We start from the raw sequence: 20,172 nt of genomic DNA on the forward strand, positions 1-20,172 counted from the left end.
AGAAATGTGAAAAAAGAGATTAAATTAAAAGTCACTATCTCTTATTGCTTTCCAGGATAAACAAAACTGCTTTCTATGATATAGGGTGTGATGACACTTCATCTCAAAGATCAGGACCAATGATTATCATTGGTTTTTATATATTGAGACATTGCCTGCTGTGCATGTTTATATTTTATGCAAACAAATACATCAGGCCCTGCTGTCTTTCACTTTAAAGAGACTGTGTTGACATCACAGAATGAATTCAATTCAGCGTGCATTCGAATTCTGTGTGTGAAGAGACGGCTCTCGTTCAGAGATAGAGAATTCAATAGCAGGTGCTTGTCTCTCACATCATCATTTTTTCACACTCACACATTTTGACTGACAGATAAACGCCAGAAATAGACGTCTTGCTAATCACAGACTGCAAATAGTCGAGTCCTTTTGGAGGAGCGCAGCTTGCGAGGTTTATCTCACACCACTATCTCAAACAGACATCAGACACTTCATTCACAGAAATGCTTGCTTGGCAGAAAATTACATTATTCTTGTGTGATGACGGGAAACTAATTCTCCTTTGTCAGCCATTTCAATACAAAAAGCCATTCAAACTTGGAAGAAAATGGTAGTTGGTGGTATCTTGGAAATTATTGTTGGATTGAGTACTAAAAAGAAGAGTCTTTATAGGAAACTGATTAATGGGATTACATTGTGACCCCAGAATTCTCAAAATGTGACATGAAATCATCTTACTCAGTCAATATTAAAGATATTAAGGTTTATATTTTCACAGAACGATCTTTACATTATGTAGGGTGATTTTTTTTGTAGAAGACAGCAAATTACAAAAAAATGACTTTAGCTGGGTTTTTACAGACAGTTATGGCAATAATTTATTAATAATATAACTCAAATTTAGCAGGAAAGTAAAAAAAAAACTTTTTTTGGCAATGTGACAATTTTCATGCTAATGTGAACGATCAAATTTACATAGAAAATGATTTATATATCACAGTAATATCTAGAGTATTGCCTTTAATTAAGTTTTATTTAATGTAAAATAATTATTTAATGAATAAAAGTCATTGCATTGCAGTTTTTAGATTGCTGTTTAATGAGCATCAAATGACATGAGAATAATGGAAATTGCATCTCAAAAATGAAACGTCAGGATAATGGTAATGAGAATTTGGCAGGGGGATTGGGTATGTGCGCTAAATTATCATTAAACAAAATTTAACAAGTCAGGGATAATGTATAGGCAGCTGGTTGTTATCGCAAAAATAAAGCCCCGACAGTGTGATCAGGACACAATCATTAGCTCTTTTTTAATGAATGCAGACGCAAGGAATTTTTTTTATTTTAATGTTTTAAGATAAGACACAAATTCAATTCACAAATTGTCAAATTGTTCAATTGTCACAAATACACTATTTGGTTAATTATTTGTAAAAATAAAGTCATATTTATATTTATTTTTGTGTAATATTTAATTTTATCAGTCAATATGATTTGCAGCAACTGGGTTACTGTGAGTTAGTTTTGAGCAGGTGTTATCTTGGAATAACAAACCTGCAAATGTCATTACTGGCCAATCAGAATCAAGCATTCGCATAAACCAGATAATAATGCAAAATAATCTTCATTGACTTTAATCATTGGCTTCCTTTTTATAACACAATGTACGATTTTTGACTTCTTTTGTTTTTGTGGTGAAATACTGTATGACTCAAACACGTTTTGTGAGATTCTCTTACAAGTTCATAATGCTTAAGTCATCAAAATGCGTTTATGTAACTTAAATTATCTAACAGCTGTTTTAAGAGTTCCACCCAGTATTTATGTTTACTTTGTTGTCATACGTCAAGCTTTATGTGTTAGGTGTGGTTATGACATTTTTAAGAATGTCAGTAAAAAGCCACCTGGTCCAGTCATGCGTGTAGAGCAGCATACCTGACACGCAAACTTTCTTCCTGTACGGCCTTTGTTAACATTTGACATTAAGCAAACCCTGAAGATGCAGATTTTCTAAAAGTTGTTAGATTAACTCATACAACACGACAAATACACATTAGACACTCAATATATGTCCTCGATTTCTTTTCATCGTACTACTTAATCATTCGTTTCTCATACACACGCTGTCTGTATTCCTTTACACATCAACTGTGTTCAAGTGCGCCTGTGCATTTTTGTGTAGTGTACTAGATAGACGGATCAGATGAGGGCTGTATGAGGCATTAATTCTCACCTTCTCTCAGGAAGCAGATGTGCTTTGTGGAGAGGAGATGGAAGGATGTTCGGGTGGGAGATTTTGTGAGAGTGCTCTCTAATGAGATCATCCCAGCTGACATCCTCCTCCTGCACACATCTGACCCTAATGGAGTGTGCCACATGGAAACAGCCAATCTGGATGGAGAGACCAACCTTAAACAGAGGAGGGTGGTGCCGGGCTTTTCTACTCTGGTGAGGATACTGTCTTTATGTGCTTATGTCACAATAAAATACCTGAAGTGTACATTTTCCCGTGGTTAAGTTAAGTACTGTATGCTGCTGCCATAACCTTCTGGGAACGCAAAAACTACTGTATAACTTGAAGGCACTGTAAGTCATTTTGAATGAAAGCATCTTTCAGATGCATAAATGTTGATGTCAAAAGCAGCTGCCCCCCAAAAAAGACACACTTGGAAGTGTATGAATGTACTGCATTACATAACAATGACTCTGGACCACAAAACCAATCATAAGTTGCACTGTATATTTGTAGCAATAGCCAACAATACATTGTATGTGTTAAAATGATCAAGGCAAAAATCATTAGTATATTAAGTAAAGATATTTTTTACACATTTTTATCTGCAAATACACTAGTCAACATTTGAAGTGGTTCAAAACCTTTCCTAAAAGTTGTCTTAACTTTGATGAACCTTTTTGATCCATTTAGTATGTTAAATTGTTCTTTAATATTTACATAGAAGGTATGTAATATTAACTCTTTCACCGCCAGCGTTTTTTAAAAAATTTGTCAGCCAGCGCCAGCGTTTTTCATGATTTTCACCAAAGTTTAATGCCTTCCAGAAAAATTTCTTCTTTAAATATATAAACATACAATATACCAAATGAAAGAACAGACCCTCTGCTTTCAAACAAAAAAACCTTTCATCCTACCTTCAGTGGTTCTTTTGTAATCAGCTTTTGAATATGGGTAGGTTTCTGCAAAAACACCACATTTTGAGCAAAAAGCAGAGATAATTCCATTTTTGTGACGGACTTTTCATAGAGATCCCATTCAGAGCGATCTTTAAAACAGACACGGACATGCAGCCGCTTGCCATAGGGCAAAACTTCCGGGTTTAAAAAGTTGCGGTTTGATAATAGCGGTATTGCGGAAAGACGGAAAATCTCGTCATTGGCGGGGAAGCGTTTTCTCTTAATTGACGAGATATCTCGTCAATGGCGGGGAAAGAGTTAAGCGTAAAAATTGTATGTTTTACATGTCCACTAACAACACTAGGATTGGTCTTTGAATGAAATGGTCGATTTTTTCCCTATATGGAAGGGTCATGAATAATGTTGAGCTTTGCTCTGATTGGCTCTGCTCTGCTCCGAGGCTCATGTCAGTAGCTCACATTAGTAAACAGACCTTATATATTTGAATCTGTATCAGAGGAAAATACAGATTTTGAGGAACAACTAATTGTTTGAGATTGTTAATGGATGTTTCTGAGTGTGTTTTTTTAGTATAAACCTGCAAAATATGTAACGTCAATAGTAGAACTTTAGCCTAAATGCTAACATATAGCATTAATTAGCATGTAGCGCTAATGCAGTCACAACTTTGTTTTTAGCATTTTAACAACTTTGTTCTTAATAGTAATTTAATGTTAGGGGCATACATCTAGACTGTGACGTCACAGTCGGTGTTATATTGAGATCTCATTCTAAGGTAATAAAAAACATAACGGTTCATTATGAAAGGTCTTTATACACCCCTGATAATATAGCTTTGTATATTATTTTGCATTTCTGTCAAAATATCTTTTTTTTAATTACACACTGCACCCTTAAAGGAAGAAAGCAGAAATATACTTTTAACCCAAAATATTTTACAGAATAAACAGTTAGATTTCAAGGTATATAAGACAAAAGATGTGCTGGTCAAAATTTAAATACAATACACTTTATACCTTTTGGTTGTAAAAGGGTCATAGTTGTTGCGATGAACAGTGCACCTGTCCTCACATCTATTGAAAATGATCTTGAGGTCAGTTGGTTAAAAGCAATTAAAAGGAAAAATAAAAGAGCACATGCTATATTTGTTTGCAAATGCCACTTATAAAACAAACTGTAAATAGCAATAAAAACTTTTCCTCAGCTTTGCCTTAATAAATGTACCATTCAATAAAAAGTTAACTTAGATTTTAATACAGTGCATACTGTAATTCCTTTCGTCGTCTTTTATCATAATTTCTGTTATTAAAAAAAGTTTTTCTTTTCTGCTTCTTCTGGTCTCAATATTCATGAAACTAAAATAACTTAAACCCCTCTTATGCTGTCTGTGTTTCAGGGAGAACCATTTCAGCCCTTAATCTTTGACAGTACTGTAGTGTGTGAAAACCCTAACAACAACCTCAACCTGTTCAAAGGTTATTTGTGAGTATTTGATCCCAAGCACTCAATTGTCCATCCATCTATCCATCCATCTATCCACAAACCCACCTACCTACCTGCACTTCACAAATGTTTGTCCCGTCACAGCCATATTAACTAGACTATCACACTGTCGAGAGCTAATTCTGATGTTCCCAAGTATAATAAAGCTCTTATCCCTGACTGTTCCTCACGTGACACATGCTGAGGTAATTAGTCTGAGTGACTGAGAAAGATGTTGTGTTTGATGTTACAGGGAGAGACCTGATAAGAGGAGAACAGGATTTGGCATTGATAGTGTTCTGCTGCGTGGGTGCACGGTGAGAAATAATGATGGTGCTGTTGGGATAGTGGTGTACGCAGGTACTTATATTTACACTGATGTTACTGTGTATTTAGATAGGTACGTGGGGTTAGGGCTACACTGTAACTTACATTGAACCTACCTATAGCATACACTCTACACCCTAAAAACGCTGTGTAAATATTGGACAGAACACATGCTGGGTTAAAAATTACCCAATGCTGGGTTAAAATAACCAAGCAGTTGGGTTAAAACAACTCAGCATTGGATCAATTTTAACCAATATTTACCCAGCATTGGATACTTTCAACCCAGCATTAGGTCAAAAAGGGTAAACCAGTCTTTGGGTTAAATTAAGTCAGAAAATATTCATAATTGACCTAATAATGGGTTAAAAACATCCCAGCATTTTGGGATAAAACAACCCAGCAAAGGTTAAATTTAGGACTATCAAACGATTAATCGTAATTTTTTGCATTAATATATGAGTGTGCACTGTGTGTAATTATTTTGTATATATAAATACACACATATACATGTACAGTAGTGTAAAAAAAGTGTTCCTTCCTGTTGTTGTTTTTTTTTGCATGTTTGTCACACTTAAATTTTTCAGACCATAAAACTAATTTAAATATTAATCAAAGATAACATGAGAAAACACAATAATGCAGTTTTTTAATTAAAGGCGTTCTAAGCGAATCTGTGTGTTGATTTTTGAAATGTGTTTTCAAACAAACTAAGCGTAGTTAACTCCTCCCCCCCTCCCTTCCGTGCTTTCATGAACGCGCCCAAACCCAAACCCAACACCCAAACCCTTCTTGGCTTTTTTTTGGCTGGAACACTGTTTTGTTTCGTGGTGCAGGTTTGGCCACTGTATTTATATTGAAGTTTGTAGAGCCTGGGCTGTCTACAGAGATCACATTTTTTTACAGTTTGATCAGTGGACAGGCAGCAAGCAGATAGTGAGGAGATGTTTGCTGTATGTAAAAAAAAAAATTTATGGTCTAAAACGCATGAATTCGCTTAGAGCGCCTTTAAGGATTTTATTATGAAGGGAAAACAAAATCTTTTCCATTATAACATAACTTACAGTAACTGGTTTATCACACCTGAGTTCATTTTCTCTAGCCCAGTCCAAATTACTGCCACACCTGTTCCCAATCAGAAACTACACATCATCATTATGTTGAGATCCAAAAAAAATCAGGAATAAATGAGAAAGAAGTATTTATAAACTTTCAGTCTGAAAAATGTTATAAAGCCATTTCTAAAGTTTTGGGAATTCAGCGAACCACAGTAAGAGTCATTATCCACAAATGTGAAAACATAGAACAGTGCTGAACCTTCCCAGGAGTGGCCAGCCGACCAAAATTACCCCAAGAGTGCAGGGACGCTCATCCAAGAGGTCACAAAAGACCCCAAAACAACATCCAAAAAAAACTGCAGGACTCACTTGCCTCAGTTAGGTTAATGTTCATGAAACCACCATAAAATAGAGACTGGGCAAAAATGTCTTGCATGGCAGAGATTCGAGATGAAAACCGTTTCTGAGCAAAAAGAACATAAATGCTCTTCTCAGTTTTGCCAGAAAACACCTCGATGATCCCCAATACTTTTGGGAAAACACTCTGTGGACTGACGAGACAGAAGTTGAACTTTTTGGAAAAAAACATCTGGCGTAAAAGTAACACAGCATTTCAGAAAAAGAACATCATACCAACAGTAAAATATGGTGGTGGTAGTTTGATGGTCTGGGGCTGTTTTGCTGCATCAGGCCCTAAAATACTTCATGACTGTGATAAATTGAACCATGAATTCTGCTGTCTACCAAAAATCCTGAAGGACAATGTCCAGCCATCTGTTTGTGACCTCAAGCTGAAGCGAACTTGGGAGCAGGACAATGATCCAAAACACACCAGCAAGTCCACCTCTGAATGGCTGAAGAAACACAAAATGGAGACTTTGAAGTGGCCTAGTCAAAGTCATGACCTCAGTCCTATTAAGATGTTGTGGCATGACCTTAAAAAGGCGGTTCATGCTCGAAAACCCTCCAATGTGGCTGAATTACAACAATTCTGCAAACATGAATGGACCAAAATTCCTACACAGTGCAGTAACAGACTTATTGCAATTTATCGCAAACGCTTGATTCCAGTTGTTGCTGCTAAGGGTGACCCAACCAGTTATTAAACACTTTTTTACACAGGTCCATGTGTGTTTGGATTTTGTTTTCCCTTCATAATAAAAACCTTTTAATTTAAAACTGAATGTTTTGTTTACTTGTTTTATCTTTGATAAATATTTAAATTAGTTTGCTGATATGAAACATTAAAGTGTGACGTGACAAACATGATCAGGAAGGGGCCAACACTTTTCACAACACTGTATGTATTTAAGAAACATTTACGTGTGTGTGTGTGTGTGTGTGTGTGTGTGTGTGTGTGTGTGTGTGTGTGTGTGTGTGTGTGTGTGCGTGCGTGCGTGTGTGTGTGTGTGTGTGTGTGTGTGTGTGTATATATATATATATATATATATATTGTAAATAAAACACAGCTATTGACCAATCAGAATCAAGGACTGGAACTAACTGTTTTATAAGAATTGAGGTACATTTCAGTAATGGAATGTGGTGAAATAAAATAACCAAGTGATTGCCATCCACATTTAGTGCACGTTTGAGTTCATAATCCTGATTACAGTTTTCTGCTTTACCCTTTAAAAAAATGCTTCCAATAGAGGCATATCTATTTATATGCTTCAAGTTACAAAGGAAGTTCAAATACTATTTTTCTTTTGCTAAATTATAAACATGACATGGCTTATAAATGGTCATTTCTGTTTAACAGATCGTCTCGCTTTTAAACGATAATTTATTTATTGCAGGACATGAGACCAAATCCATGTTGAACAACAGCGGGCCCAGGTACAAACGCAGCAAGATTGAGAGGAAGATGAACACAGATGTTTTCTTCTGCGTCGTTCTTCTATTTTTCATGTGTCTCATAGCAGCTCTAGGTAAAGTGAAGGGAAGATCCCCCATGTGAATTCACACACTACACACCGAGCAAAAAGTATATTACTGTACATCAACGTACAGTACAAGCCCCGAAATGACACTTTCACTCCGTGCACAAAACAAATGAAGCTGCGGTCTGTTTCCATTACTCTTGAGTTACTTTAGTATACGGGAAGATGTAAGAGCAGTCTACAGAGATAAAGAATAAGTGCTGTTATGACCTTACACGATTCTCTTGTTCCCTTTTTGCTCTGTAAGACATAAGACAAAGAAGGACACACTACAGATGCCCAGAATAGCTCACTCATACTCAGTCTCTTATAAAGGCAATGATTAATGTCTTTCTATCTCTCTGGTTCATTGAAGCTTTATTGGAATATCTGTATTAAAATACAGTACTGCCGACAGCGAGGTCATTTATAAATTTTGACTGTAGAAAGAATAAAATATGACCATCTTTCTCTCTCTTTTTGACTCTCAGGTCATTCGATTTGGTTGGAAACTTTTACCACCATGCCCCCGTATATCGTCCCTGACAGTAATGGCAATTACATTCCTTCAACACTGGCAGGATTTTACATGTTCTTCACTATGATTATCTTACTACAGGTACTTCACCTCTGTCGAATTTAGCTTGGACTGTATTTATGTCGTTTTTATTATGTAGGTTTTTGATGGTTAAACAGGAAAAGTGCCAATCGTTTAATTATCGCTTTTCTTACTGGGCTTTTCTACAGGTCATGATTCCTATATCGTTGTATGTGTCAATTGAGCTGGTGAAGATTGGTCAGATCTTCTTCATCACTCAGGATGTTGAACTCTATGATGAGGAGCTGGATATCCCTGTCCAGTGTCGTTCTCTGAACATCACAGAGGACCTGGGACAGATCCAATATGTCTTTTCAGATAAGACAGGGACCCTCACAGAAAACAAGATGGTTTTTCGGCGTTGCACCATCATGGGGACTGAATACTGTCATGCTGAGAATGGTGTGTTTGGAGATGCATCTCTGTGTTTATTTTTGTTCCTCTCTGTGTTCATTTTGGTTTCTGTTTATTTCTCAGTCTCTGTGATTATCTCCGTCTTAATTTTTCTGTTTGTCTCTGTGTTTATTTCTGTTCATCTGTCTTTATTTTAATCTCTGTGTTATTCTCTGTTTGTCTCTATCATTTGTTATGTGTGTTTCTGGGTTTATATCTGATTTGTCTCTCTCTCTCTCTGTGTGTGTGTGTGTGTGTGTGTGTGTGTGTGGTTTGTGTGTGTGTGTGTGTGTGTGTGTGTGTGTGTGTGTGTGTGTGTGTGTGTGTGTGTGTGTGTGTGTGTGTGTGTGTGTGTGTGTGTGTGTGTGTGTGTGTGTGTGTGTGTGTGTGTGTGTGTGTGTGTGTGTGTGTGTGTTATTTTGTGCATTTCTTTGTTAATTTCTGTTTTTGTATGTGTGGTTATCTCGGTCTCGGTCTTTTGTATTTGTCTGTCTGCTAATCTCTGTGTTTATTTCTCTGTTATTCTGTTTGTTTCTGTCTCTGCGTCTATATCTGTGTTAGATTCTGTCTCTGTGTTAATCTGTGAGTTTCTGTGTTCATAATTGTTTTGTCTCTGTGTTCATAACTGTTTTGTCTTTGTGTTCATATCTGTTTTTGTTTCTGTCTCTGTGTATATTCCTGTGTTAGATTCTGTCTTTGTGTTAATCTGTGTGTTTCTGTGTTCATAACTGTTTTGTCTCTGTGTTCATATCTGTTTTGTTTCTGTCTCTGTTTATATTTCTGTGTTAGATTCTGTCTGTGTTAATCTGTGTGTTTCTGTGTTCATAACTGTTTTGTCTCTGTGTTCAAATCTGTTTTGTTTCTGTCTCTGTGTATATTTCTTTGTTAGATTCTGTCTCTGTGTTAATCTCTGTGTTTCTGTGTTCATTACTGTTTTGTCTCTATGTTCATATCTGTTTTTGTTTCTGTCTCTGTGTATATTTCTGTGTTAGATTCTGTCTATGTGTTAATCTGTGTGTTTCTGTGTTCATAACTGTTTTGTCTATGTGTTTTTATATCTGTTTTTATATCTGTTTTTGTTTCTGTCTCTGCGTCTATATCTGTGTTAGATTCTGTCTCTGTGTTAATCTGTGAGTTTCTGTGTTCATAATTGTTTTGTCTCTGTGTTCATATCTGTTTTGTCTCTGTGTTCATATCTGTTTTTGTTTCTGTCTCTGTGTATATTTTTTTGTTAGATTCTGTCTCTGTGTTAATCTCTGTGTTTCTGTGTTCATTACTGTTTTGTCTCTATGTTCATATTTGTTTTTGTTTCTGTCTCTGTGTATATTTCTGTGTTAGATTCTGTCTATGTGTTAATCTGTGTGTTTCTGTGTTCATAACTGTTTTGTCTATGTGTTTTTATATCTGTTTTTATATCTGTTTTTGTTTCTGTCTCTGCGTCTATATCTGTGTTAGATTCTGTCTCTGTGTTAATCTGTGAGTTTCTGTGTTCATAATTGTTTTGTCTCTGTGTTCATATCTGTTTTGTCTCTGTGTTCATATCTGTTTTTGTTTCTGTCTCTGTGTATATTTCTTTGTAAGATTCTGTCTCCTGTGTTAATCTGTGTGTTTCTGTGTTCATAACTGTTTTGTCTCTGTGTTCATATCTGTTTTTGTCTCTGTGTATATTTCTGTGTTAATCTGTGTGTTTCTGTTTTCATATCTGTTTTTGTTTCTGTCTCTCTGTATATTTCTGTCTTAGATTCTGTCTCTATGTTAATCTGTGTGTTTTGTCTCTATGTTCATATCTGTTTTTGTTTCTGTCTCTGTGTTCATATCTGTTTTTGTTTCTGTCTCTGTGTTCACCTCTGCCTCTATTCATATCCGCTTCTGCACACAATTTAATGAATCAACCAATATAATCTGTTTGTACTACATTCCTGAATGATACCTTAAATAGTAACGTTGGTTGAGAGGTATGCAATGACTTAAACTCATCAAACCTACAGTTTTTATCAAGCGCATGATCAAAGTAAGCAAAACGTCCGATTTGCAAATAAAGAATGGACCTTAGCAATATCATGGGAACTGAATATTGATGTAGTGAGTGGGTTCTACAAAGCAATGTATTTAAAACATTTAGAAAACTGTCAACTGTATAGCAATGGCTAGGCAACCAAACCCAAAAAGTCTAGCATGACCACATGGGTAAGCAAGTACAAAACTCGCATGTTTTATATTAATTTGATAATATTTAATAATAGTATTAACATAAAATTTATTTAACAATAAATGTAACTTTTGGTGTATTTACTGTAGTACTTTGTGGAAATGTTGTAATGTTTCATTTACTTTACTTTACTTATTTAAAGTTTACATTTTTATTTAATAAAATGTTTTGTTAAGTTTGTTTTAAAATGTTGCAGGTAATAACAAAGAAAGCTTTTGTTTTTGCATTTCTCAGCTGCGCGCTTGGCAGTTCTCAATGGAGCAAATGAAGAGGAGGAGGTCACCATCTACCAGCAAACAAAACTTCCTCCAGTCTTCCATCTGGATGAATTACAAGACAGCTACACACACAGCAAAAATTACACCAACACTCAAATCACAGCTGCCAATCGCCACAGATCTAAAGCTGCTGCAGGTGCTCAAGGTGACATGGCCTTCAGCAGTACTCTGGTGAGATATACATCAGAAAATGCTACTGTCTAGGGTTTTCCTTTTTAAGATGACTTATTGTTTGGAGTAATGTGCAACAACAAGACGTGTGTCAGAAAATACCAGTTTTAATTTGTATGTAAATTGTGATAAAATAAGATACCCTCAACTATACATGACCCATCTTACTCCAGTTCTCCTGCACGCTCACGGTCTGCACTGCAGATGGCCGAGCAGTTTGGTTTCAGTTATAAGCACAGCAACATTGGCTCTGATCTGCTCTGTTTCGATCCATTGACATATGGGCCTGCTGGGCATTAAACATGGACTACTGATACTGTACAGATTGTCTCACCTCCCGCTGCATTTTTATACGGCGTTACACCTTTTGTTATCATACAGTCTTACGATTTTCCACCTATGGAAAAATACCACATGGTCTTGTTGTGGATGATGTCATCGGACATGGCATCAGCTATGACAGACCGCCGTGTCTGACCATTTGTGTTTGCTAAAACAGGAAACCGTAGTGGTTCCAGACAGAAAGTTGATGCTGGAAGTGGACCGTCAAATGGCGAGCATCCAGACCGGGCCCTACCTGGACTTTTTCCTGTCCTTGGCCATCTGCAACACAGCGTTGGTTTCCACAGTAACATCCCAGAGACAAAGGGTAAGAGCACAATGACTTACCTGACCTTGCTAGAGTCAAGAGGTTTGGGGACATGACTCACAGCACAAAAATTGCACTCACGTCAAAATAATAACAATAATAGCCCGCCATGTAAATTATTCCTCTTGCACACTGTGTACCTTGTTGCCCCAAGATATTCTATTACTGCCCCAGAATGACTAATTCTTCTTTGGCTTGTGCACAGTGGTACATTTTATAATTACTACATTTTAATTCTTCAGCAAGCAGCAATGGCTCACACGGTCCAGGCAATTAGATTTTCCATCGGTTAGATGAACGCTCTCCCCCATGTCCACCCCACACATCTGTAATGAGCCGAATCTTTAAGGAGTTTAGCCAAGCCGAGTATCTTTCGCTGCTGGTCATTGCTAATTTCCTAAATTGCACTTGAGGACCCCGAGCGATGCACTTTGTCTGGGGTGGAAATTATATCTGGCCTCAGACCTGTAGCGCTGAGACGTTCAAAGACCATTGGGTCAACAATAATTAAGTTGATTACCAATGGAGCATGATTGTATCACCCTGGGTCTATCACAACTTGAGAGGCAGTCACAATGTATGGAGATTAGTAAAACGTTATGCAGCATATGCAAGAACATGGGCTCAATTTCAATATTTGCAAATTGAACACGAAAATGTTAATCTAACTAATTTATTTTAGAAATGGGCATCCATAAAAAAACAATCAGCTAAATACACATTCATTTCCAGGTCAAAGGAAAACGTAACTCCTCATACTCAGGCGGTTCATTTTCTACGTTGCGGGATTGGTTCAGAAAGGCTTCTCCGAGAAAGACGTTTACTTTCATGAAGTTCTCCAAGGGAAGGGAGGGAAAACTGGCAGATCCATTTGTCAAAGATGAAGACGACCCCGACATCCTGCACAGTCCCAGCGTGTCGGACGTCACAGAACATCGTCCATACTTCATCACAAGAGAGAAGGTCACATCAGGTGTAAGCCAAGATAAACGCTGTCTGGCGGGGTCAGACGAGGTTTGTTATGAAGCCCACAGTCCAGATGAGGCCGCACTAATACATGCAGCTAAGGCTTATGGGTTTACCATGGTGGAACGGACTCCACATTATGTGACCGTCAAGCTACCTGACAATACACTATTGAAGTTTGAGGTGTTGGATGTTTTGACCTTTGACTCCACCCGAAGGAGGATGTCCATAATAGTTCGTCACCCACACACCAATGAAATCATCATGTATACTAAAGGGGCGGATTCAGCCATCATGGAAAGACTTGGGAATGATTCTTCAAGTAAGCATCATCATTAAAGATTTCAATGGATCATTCTGTATGTGCTGTGTAAATGTGATGTTTAACAACCGTTAAAAAATCTATTTTGTTTAACCAACTTCATGAATTTAAAGATATTGGATATAACAAGATTGAGCACTCGTATAACTATGAATAAAGGGCAACTCTCAATATGGCCATTCTGGTGAAGTCCCGCCTTCCAGTTAAAAGAACCAATCATCAATCGATAAAGACTGATGACTCTCTGAGGGAGGGGCTCTGTATAGAGTCATGTGATGTGCTTGCCAATTTGTGCGCATGCGCAGTAGCGACCTCAATAAAAGGTGTGCTTTAGCGCAATTTGACATTACGAAACAAAAGTTGTGGTACACTTAATATCAGGTTCAATTGTTGGTCAGAAATTTTTTTGTTTAAATTTTCAAATTTTAGAAATAACTTTTTTGCATTCTAATAGGTAGGACTTAGTCTAAACATGGCCGCCTAGTGGCGCGACTTCCCTAAAGGGACTTTGATGATATAATTTATTTCCCTAATTTGTTGTAGTAGTAGTAGTAGTAGTTGTATATATATTTTTTTCCCCTAAGGGAAATTCTTTTTCACATTTCCATAAAAACGCTTTCGTCATACATATATTTTAAACTAAATGAAAAAGTAATAGTCTAAGACCAGTACCGCAAAACTAAACCAAATTCAGAAAATCTATTATTAATACTTTTTGAATTTGTATGAGTACTGAGTTTTCCCCAATAAAAATTATGTTACTTCCTGGGGGAAGTCATTAAAAGAATAGTTCATCCAAATAGGATTTTTTATTTATTCATCCTCATGCCATATCATAATTTTTATATAAAATTGTCACCGTGAAAGCCATACATTCATCATAAAAGTAATCCAAATGACTCCAATGGGTTAATAAATATATTGTTTCACTTTGGAAGATATTTATGAGGGAACTATTTTATACCACGGGGCTGTTGAATGCTTTATTCTGATTGGTTGAGAAATGTTTCACGCATAGACTGTAAAAAAAGATGGACGACACAACGTCGCCTCCCACCATTGTAATGAATTGAAGCCAAAAATGTCCGACCACGGTCGCCGCCATGTTACGTAAAAACGTCAGTTTGGAACCAAGGCATGCGCAGAAGGAATCGTCCGTGGAGCCAGAGGCGGAGCCGCGGTATCAAACTTCCGCCCTAGCGCGACCAATTCAACCACGCCAATCATAACGACACGCCCCGTTTCTATAGCATCAAATTACTAGCTAAAATGAAACTTACCACAATAATGAACACTTGAACATATATCAGCATGATAACAACTACTTGAAAGGACCAAAACCATCTTTCAGAAACTTTTATTGGAAGTGTAAATAATTGTTTTATTTAGAGCAGAGTCCCTTTCGTTTGAATGGAGAGGGCGGGGTTTATGACTTGTACTGCAGCCAGCCACCAGGGGGCGATCAAAGAGCCAGAGGCTTCACTTTTCAAGGCTTATGAGGCACACCTGGTTTCAAGGTTATGCATTATTTTTTGATACACACACACTGTATCTATTTTTACAACCTCCCCGCACTTAGGACCATTTAAATTCATTTTTGCTTCAGTTTTTTATAGGGTTAATTGATTAAGAGAATCTAGTGGATAATAGCGGAATTACAGATTACCGTAAAAACTCAACATGAAAGCGTCAATGGCAGGAAAAAAAAATTATTGACGAGATAATCCGTCAATGGCGAGGAAAGAGGTAATTTCTCCTGCACCTCGTCTTTCATCTTCCCTTTTATTTCTCCGTTTGTTTTGTCGGTGTGGCTGGCAGTGCGAGCTGCTTGGCGTTTTCGTGACGTGAGGCCAAAGGTTTGGGGATATCAAGTTACGTTACACAAGTTACTTGCAGAAGTTATGTTGCTACACAGTCCTACGTAATTGAACCTTATCAAATAACGTATTAAAATATGAAAATTTATATTCCCAAATATTTAACATAGGCTATAGGGAATTGCACGCAACATACATGTTTTTATTAAGTTTTTAATGACCCGCCCCAACCACCCCACAATAAAGTGAAAATTTCTTTACCTGCCACAAACGGACCCGCAGGTTACCCGTGGGGCTCGTTGGGTTGTGAGACGACCCGCACATCACTAACACACCTGACCTGTCAAATGTCTAAAAAATAACCACAAGAGCAATGTCTATGGTAACCGTGGTATACGTAAAATAATTGACTCCGGTCCTTTGAATTATTCAAAAATAATGCATACCTGCAGTGCATTACCACATTGGGTGTGGATTATTTTTTTAAATAATTCAACGGCCCATCATCAATTATTCCTTACATATTTTGATCTTATTAAGCAAAGTATCAATCTTATATTTAAATTATGAGAGAATTTTTATATTTGGGTGAGCTACTGGGTTAAGGAACTATAAAAACAACAAAAGTATGGAAAGTAAAAATTGGTTAAACATAATAAAGAAACACCAGATTTCATAAATTGTTAGTTTTATTGTTAGATGATGGTACATACTGTAGGACAACATGGCAAGAATGACAACATTCAATATGAGGTACTCCTTATGTTCACTTTTAATGTTAAAAAACTTCACGCTTGTTTATTTTATTTAGTAAATTGAGACATATGGGGCAAGAAAACGCAGTGCTACATTAAACGGCCTTTCTAAAGCAAACACTCAATATCTGTTTCTACAGACTTGTCGCAAGCAGAAAAAGACATTGCTTTGAAAACCCAGAAGGACCTTGACATGTATGCTGGGGATGGATTACGAACGCTGTGTTTTGCCAAGAAGGTAACTGTTTCAGAGCAGTGAGTCCTCTGGTTTTAATGTATTACCTTGTCTCACTAAGTCCATTAAAGCTGTCTTGTTTATGACAAGATCTTTCTTCTCTCAAGGTTATCAGTGAAGAAGACTACAGGACCTGGTCTGCTATCAGACAGGAGGCAATTTCAGCCATTGATGAGAAAGAAGAACGACTTATGGAGAGCGCTATCTACATAGAGAAAAACTTCACCCTGCTGGGTAAAATCTGTCTTTGACTTTATATGCTATTAAAGACAGTATTTTTAACTTTGAAACAATAAAGAATTAACATAATAATAAACATGATTTTTCAGTCATTTACACTGCACAAGTCCTATGCAAAATAAATGCACGATCCCGTTTGTACAAACTTAAATCTCAGGGCTCGCTTTTATGCTAAGTACACACCAAACGCGGGGCATCGTGTTACTCGCTCTAGATTACTCGCTGGATTTAACTTTGTGTCATGCAAATTTTTCGCTCAAGTTGAAAAAAAAACGCGTTTGAGGCAAATAGCGTGTTTTTGCGGCAAAAGTGCCGCCCATATCGCGTCATTTGCATTGCCCCACGCGAGGACACATTTGATCGCATCTTTGCATTGACTTTGCATGTAATTGTCACAAGCCAGGGGCTGGCCGCTAATGGTTAAGCCACGCCCCTTCAACCTTCCACCTCGAGGAGGTCCCCAAAACCAACCCAATGACCAGACAACAACGAGTACAGGTAAGTATAAAAAATAGTTTTTATTTATTTAAATATTTAAAATATATGGGGACTTGGGAAAAGGGGAATTAAAACTAAGGTCAGGGTCTGTCCTCCAGAAGGGGGGGGGGGATTTTACGTCGGGGAACGGGCTCCCGCCTCTGGTTCCCTCTGCCCGTGGCGCGCTCCTCTTCCTTCCTGGAGGCAGAATAAAATCACAATGAATATGGGCATGTACTGTTTCCTGTCCGTGTACCTGCGTGTAGTTCGCGGCACTCCGCCGTCTTCCCACGCAGCTCCTTGGTTGTCGACTCACTCTCCTTTCCTGTTCCTCTTTCTCTCCACAGGCTACCGCTGGGACCCGAAGACACAGTGGATCGTTCTCACGAGAGTCTCCTCACCTCTCCACCGACTACAGCTGCTGGGTAAGTATGAATTTTCCTCCTCGACTCGTTACTTTGGTGCTCACACTTGTACTCTCTCTTCTCCCACAGATGACAGCTCGTCGCTGATTACAGCTTCTGGTACGTATGGTTCTCCTTCCCAACGGGTCTCCTTAGAGCTCACGCTGGTTCTCTCTCTCTTCCTCCACAGACAACAGCTGGGACACAAGGGCACAGTGAATCGTTCTCAGTTAGTTCTCTCACCTCTTCGCTGATTACAGCTTCTGGTACGTATGGTTCTCCTTCACAACGGGTCTCCTTGGAGCTCACACTGGTTCTCTCTCTCTTCCTCCACAGACAACAGCTGGGACACAAAGACACAGTGAATCGTTCTCAGTTAGTTCTCTCACCTCTTCGCTGATTACAGCTTCTGGTACGTATGGTTCTCCTTCACAACGGGTCTCCTTGGAGCTCACGCTGGTTCTCTCTCTCTTCCTCCACAGACAACAGCTGGGACACAAAGGCACAGTGAATCGTTCTCAGTTAGTTCTCTCACCTCTTTGCTGATTACAGCTTCTGGTACGTATGGTTCTCCTTCACAACGGGTCTCCTTGGAGCTCACGCTGGTTCTCTCTCTCTTCCTCCACAGACAACAGCTGGGACACAAAGGCACAGTGAATCGTTCTCGGTTAGTTCTCTCACCTCTTCGCTGATTACAGCTTCTGGTACGTATGGTTCTCCTTCACAACGGGTCTCCTTGGAGCTCACACTGGTTCTCTCCCTCTCCCTCCACAGACGACAGCTTTCTTCCCTATTGATGGACAGACTGAACAGGTTATGCTATACTTCTCGGGGTGGCGGACTTACGATAACAGCTAGGCGTACTGCATCGACCGGCAGTGGTTTCCAAGATAGCGCCGGGGACCAAACCCTCTCGGCTGACTCGTTGGTTCCCCAGAGGGGCGGGAGTGTCACGCCGTCACACCGGGTCGAGCGCTGCCCTTTCCTCGACGCCCGTTGGCAATCGAAAACCGGACCGGGGCGCCCCTTTGTAGAGACCTCGGGGCAGCGGATCTCCTTCGCCTCTGACTCTGTGATGATAAACGGCACACGGGTAAAGTAGCAATGAAACTGGTAATACTCACACCGCCTGTCGTACAGATCTTCACCGCCACTCCTAACACAAGTCCGCCAAGCGTCTGGCTACGAAAGTACTTCAGGAACTACTCCGTGGTTTCTAAGGCTGAAACACACTCACAGCATAATCGTACACAGGGTTATTCTAGGATCCGTTTTCCTCTTCAGCGCCCCTAGCGAGTGACTGGAGGCGGGGTACGTCAGACACGACACAGCAATCTCACTGCAATATACACAGCACCACTTCAAAGTGAAATTTCTACATCCAAGACTCACCCACCACGCTCAGTGCACACAATAGACGCCCGTTTTCCTTCGCCTCGCTCTGGGCAAGAATGTGGAGATGGTAACACGGCCTAGCAGTTGTTTTCCGTCACTGTGGCTGTCTCACACAAAGATCCGGTGGCTCACCCACCACGCTGACTCAGGGGCAGGGCCACCCACTCTCGCTGGAAAGCGCTTAAAAGATATCCAGGTCAAGTATATACAAGGTACACTCAATGAATGAATTCGTTTACTCACAACTGTGGTGCTTCGGTTATCTCACGTTTCCTTAGGTTAACTTCTCCTTATGATGATTCCAGCTACACAGATAACGGTTTCTCCAGTCGTCAATACCACCACTACACAGATGGGTACTCACGATAGCACGTTCCTTCTTCTTTCACTTCATTCATACAAGGTCAGTCTCCGTTGACTTTCCAACCCGTAAGGTCTTCAATATCTGCATCAGCCGAAATCCCACGATGCACAAAGAGAGAGAGAGCAAGTCCAACAATCCGACTGGCGTACCCGGTGAGTTTAACTCAGCGCTACAGCACACACCAACACTGGTCCTAACAACAACAACCACAAACTGTGGTTTAAACTGCTCTTAAGTATTTGCCTGGGTGTTGCCTTCGTCCAATCACCCGGCGCTCTTGTTAATAACTCACAGCTGTCCGTAGTTTGGCTGATTACAGCCCTCGCGGTGCTACCGGATGTCCGGTGTTTTCTCTTCCCGGTCCGGGCGGAAACATCCGGGCGGAACCAAACTTTCCCAACTTTTGGTTCCGCCCAAAAGATCGTCACCCCTGTGACATCCTCCCCCGCCAATGCATTCTAGTCCCTGGAATGCCTCGGTGTCGTCCACTCACCGTACCGGGCCGGGGGGCGTCCTCGGTTCTCCCGTTGGGAGCGTCTCACGGGTGAATCGGGTTCAACGGGCTCGGGTGCTAACTCTGGTTGCCTCTGGGCAGCTGGAGGTTCAGCCGGTTCAGGCGCCAGCTCTGGCTGCATCTGGGCAGCTGGAGGTTCAGCCGGTTCGGGTGCCAGCGCTGGTTGCATCTGAGCCGCCGGGGGCAGCGCCACCACAGGTCGACCCGGTACCACAGCCCATCCCTCCGTCCAGGGGGCCGCCGGTACTGGTTCCATGGGCCCTTCCTTCGCAGCCTCGGGGTAGTTCGGACAGGGGCGAAGCATGTTTCGATGTACCACCCGTTCGGGGCCAGGTTTTCCCTCGGGCCGGATGGTATACACCGGTTGTCCCGGCCTCTGCTGCTTACAGACCACATATGGGATAGCCTCCCAGCGGTCGCTCAGCTTTCCTTTTCCCTGT

The 20,172-nt window shown here is 39.7% G+C and overlaps 1 protein-coding gene across 2 annotated transcripts in view; it reads left to right on the plus strand.

The window, feature by feature from the left end:
- The window catches only part of atp10b (ATPase phospholipid transporting 10B), a 50,109-nt gene that overhangs the window by 7,788 nt on the left and 22,149 nt on the right, over positions 1 to 20,172 (plus strand). For both annotated transcript variants that reach the window (XM_065266526.2, XM_073812111.1), the window contains exons 2-12: positions 2,247 to 2,451; positions 4,553 to 4,638; positions 4,892 to 4,998; positions 7,823 to 7,954; positions 8,437 to 8,564; positions 8,693 to 8,945; positions 11,380 to 11,594; positions 12,094 to 12,243; positions 12,976 to 13,531; positions 16,244 to 16,341; positions 16,446 to 16,572. In XM_065266526.2, the coding sequence (XP_065122598.1) occupies positions 2,247 to 2,451; positions 4,553 to 4,638; positions 4,892 to 4,998; positions 7,823 to 7,954; positions 8,437 to 8,564; positions 8,693 to 8,945; positions 11,380 to 11,594; positions 12,094 to 12,243; positions 12,976 to 13,531; positions 16,244 to 16,341; positions 16,446 to 16,572 (2,057 nt within the window). The remainder of the gene's footprint in view (positions 1 to 2,246; positions 2,452 to 4,552; positions 4,639 to 4,891; positions 4,999 to 7,822; positions 7,955 to 8,436; positions 8,565 to 8,692; positions 8,946 to 11,379; positions 11,595 to 12,093; positions 12,244 to 12,975; positions 13,532 to 16,243; positions 16,342 to 16,445; positions 16,573 to 20,172) is intronic.

This window comes from Paramisgurnus dabryanus, chromosome 16 (assembly GCF_030506205.2).
Source record: "Paramisgurnus dabryanus chromosome 16, PD_genome_1.1, whole genome shotgun sequence".
Classification (NCBI taxonomy): Eukaryota; Metazoa; Chordata; class Actinopteri; order Cypriniformes; family Cobitidae; genus Paramisgurnus; species Paramisgurnus dabryanus.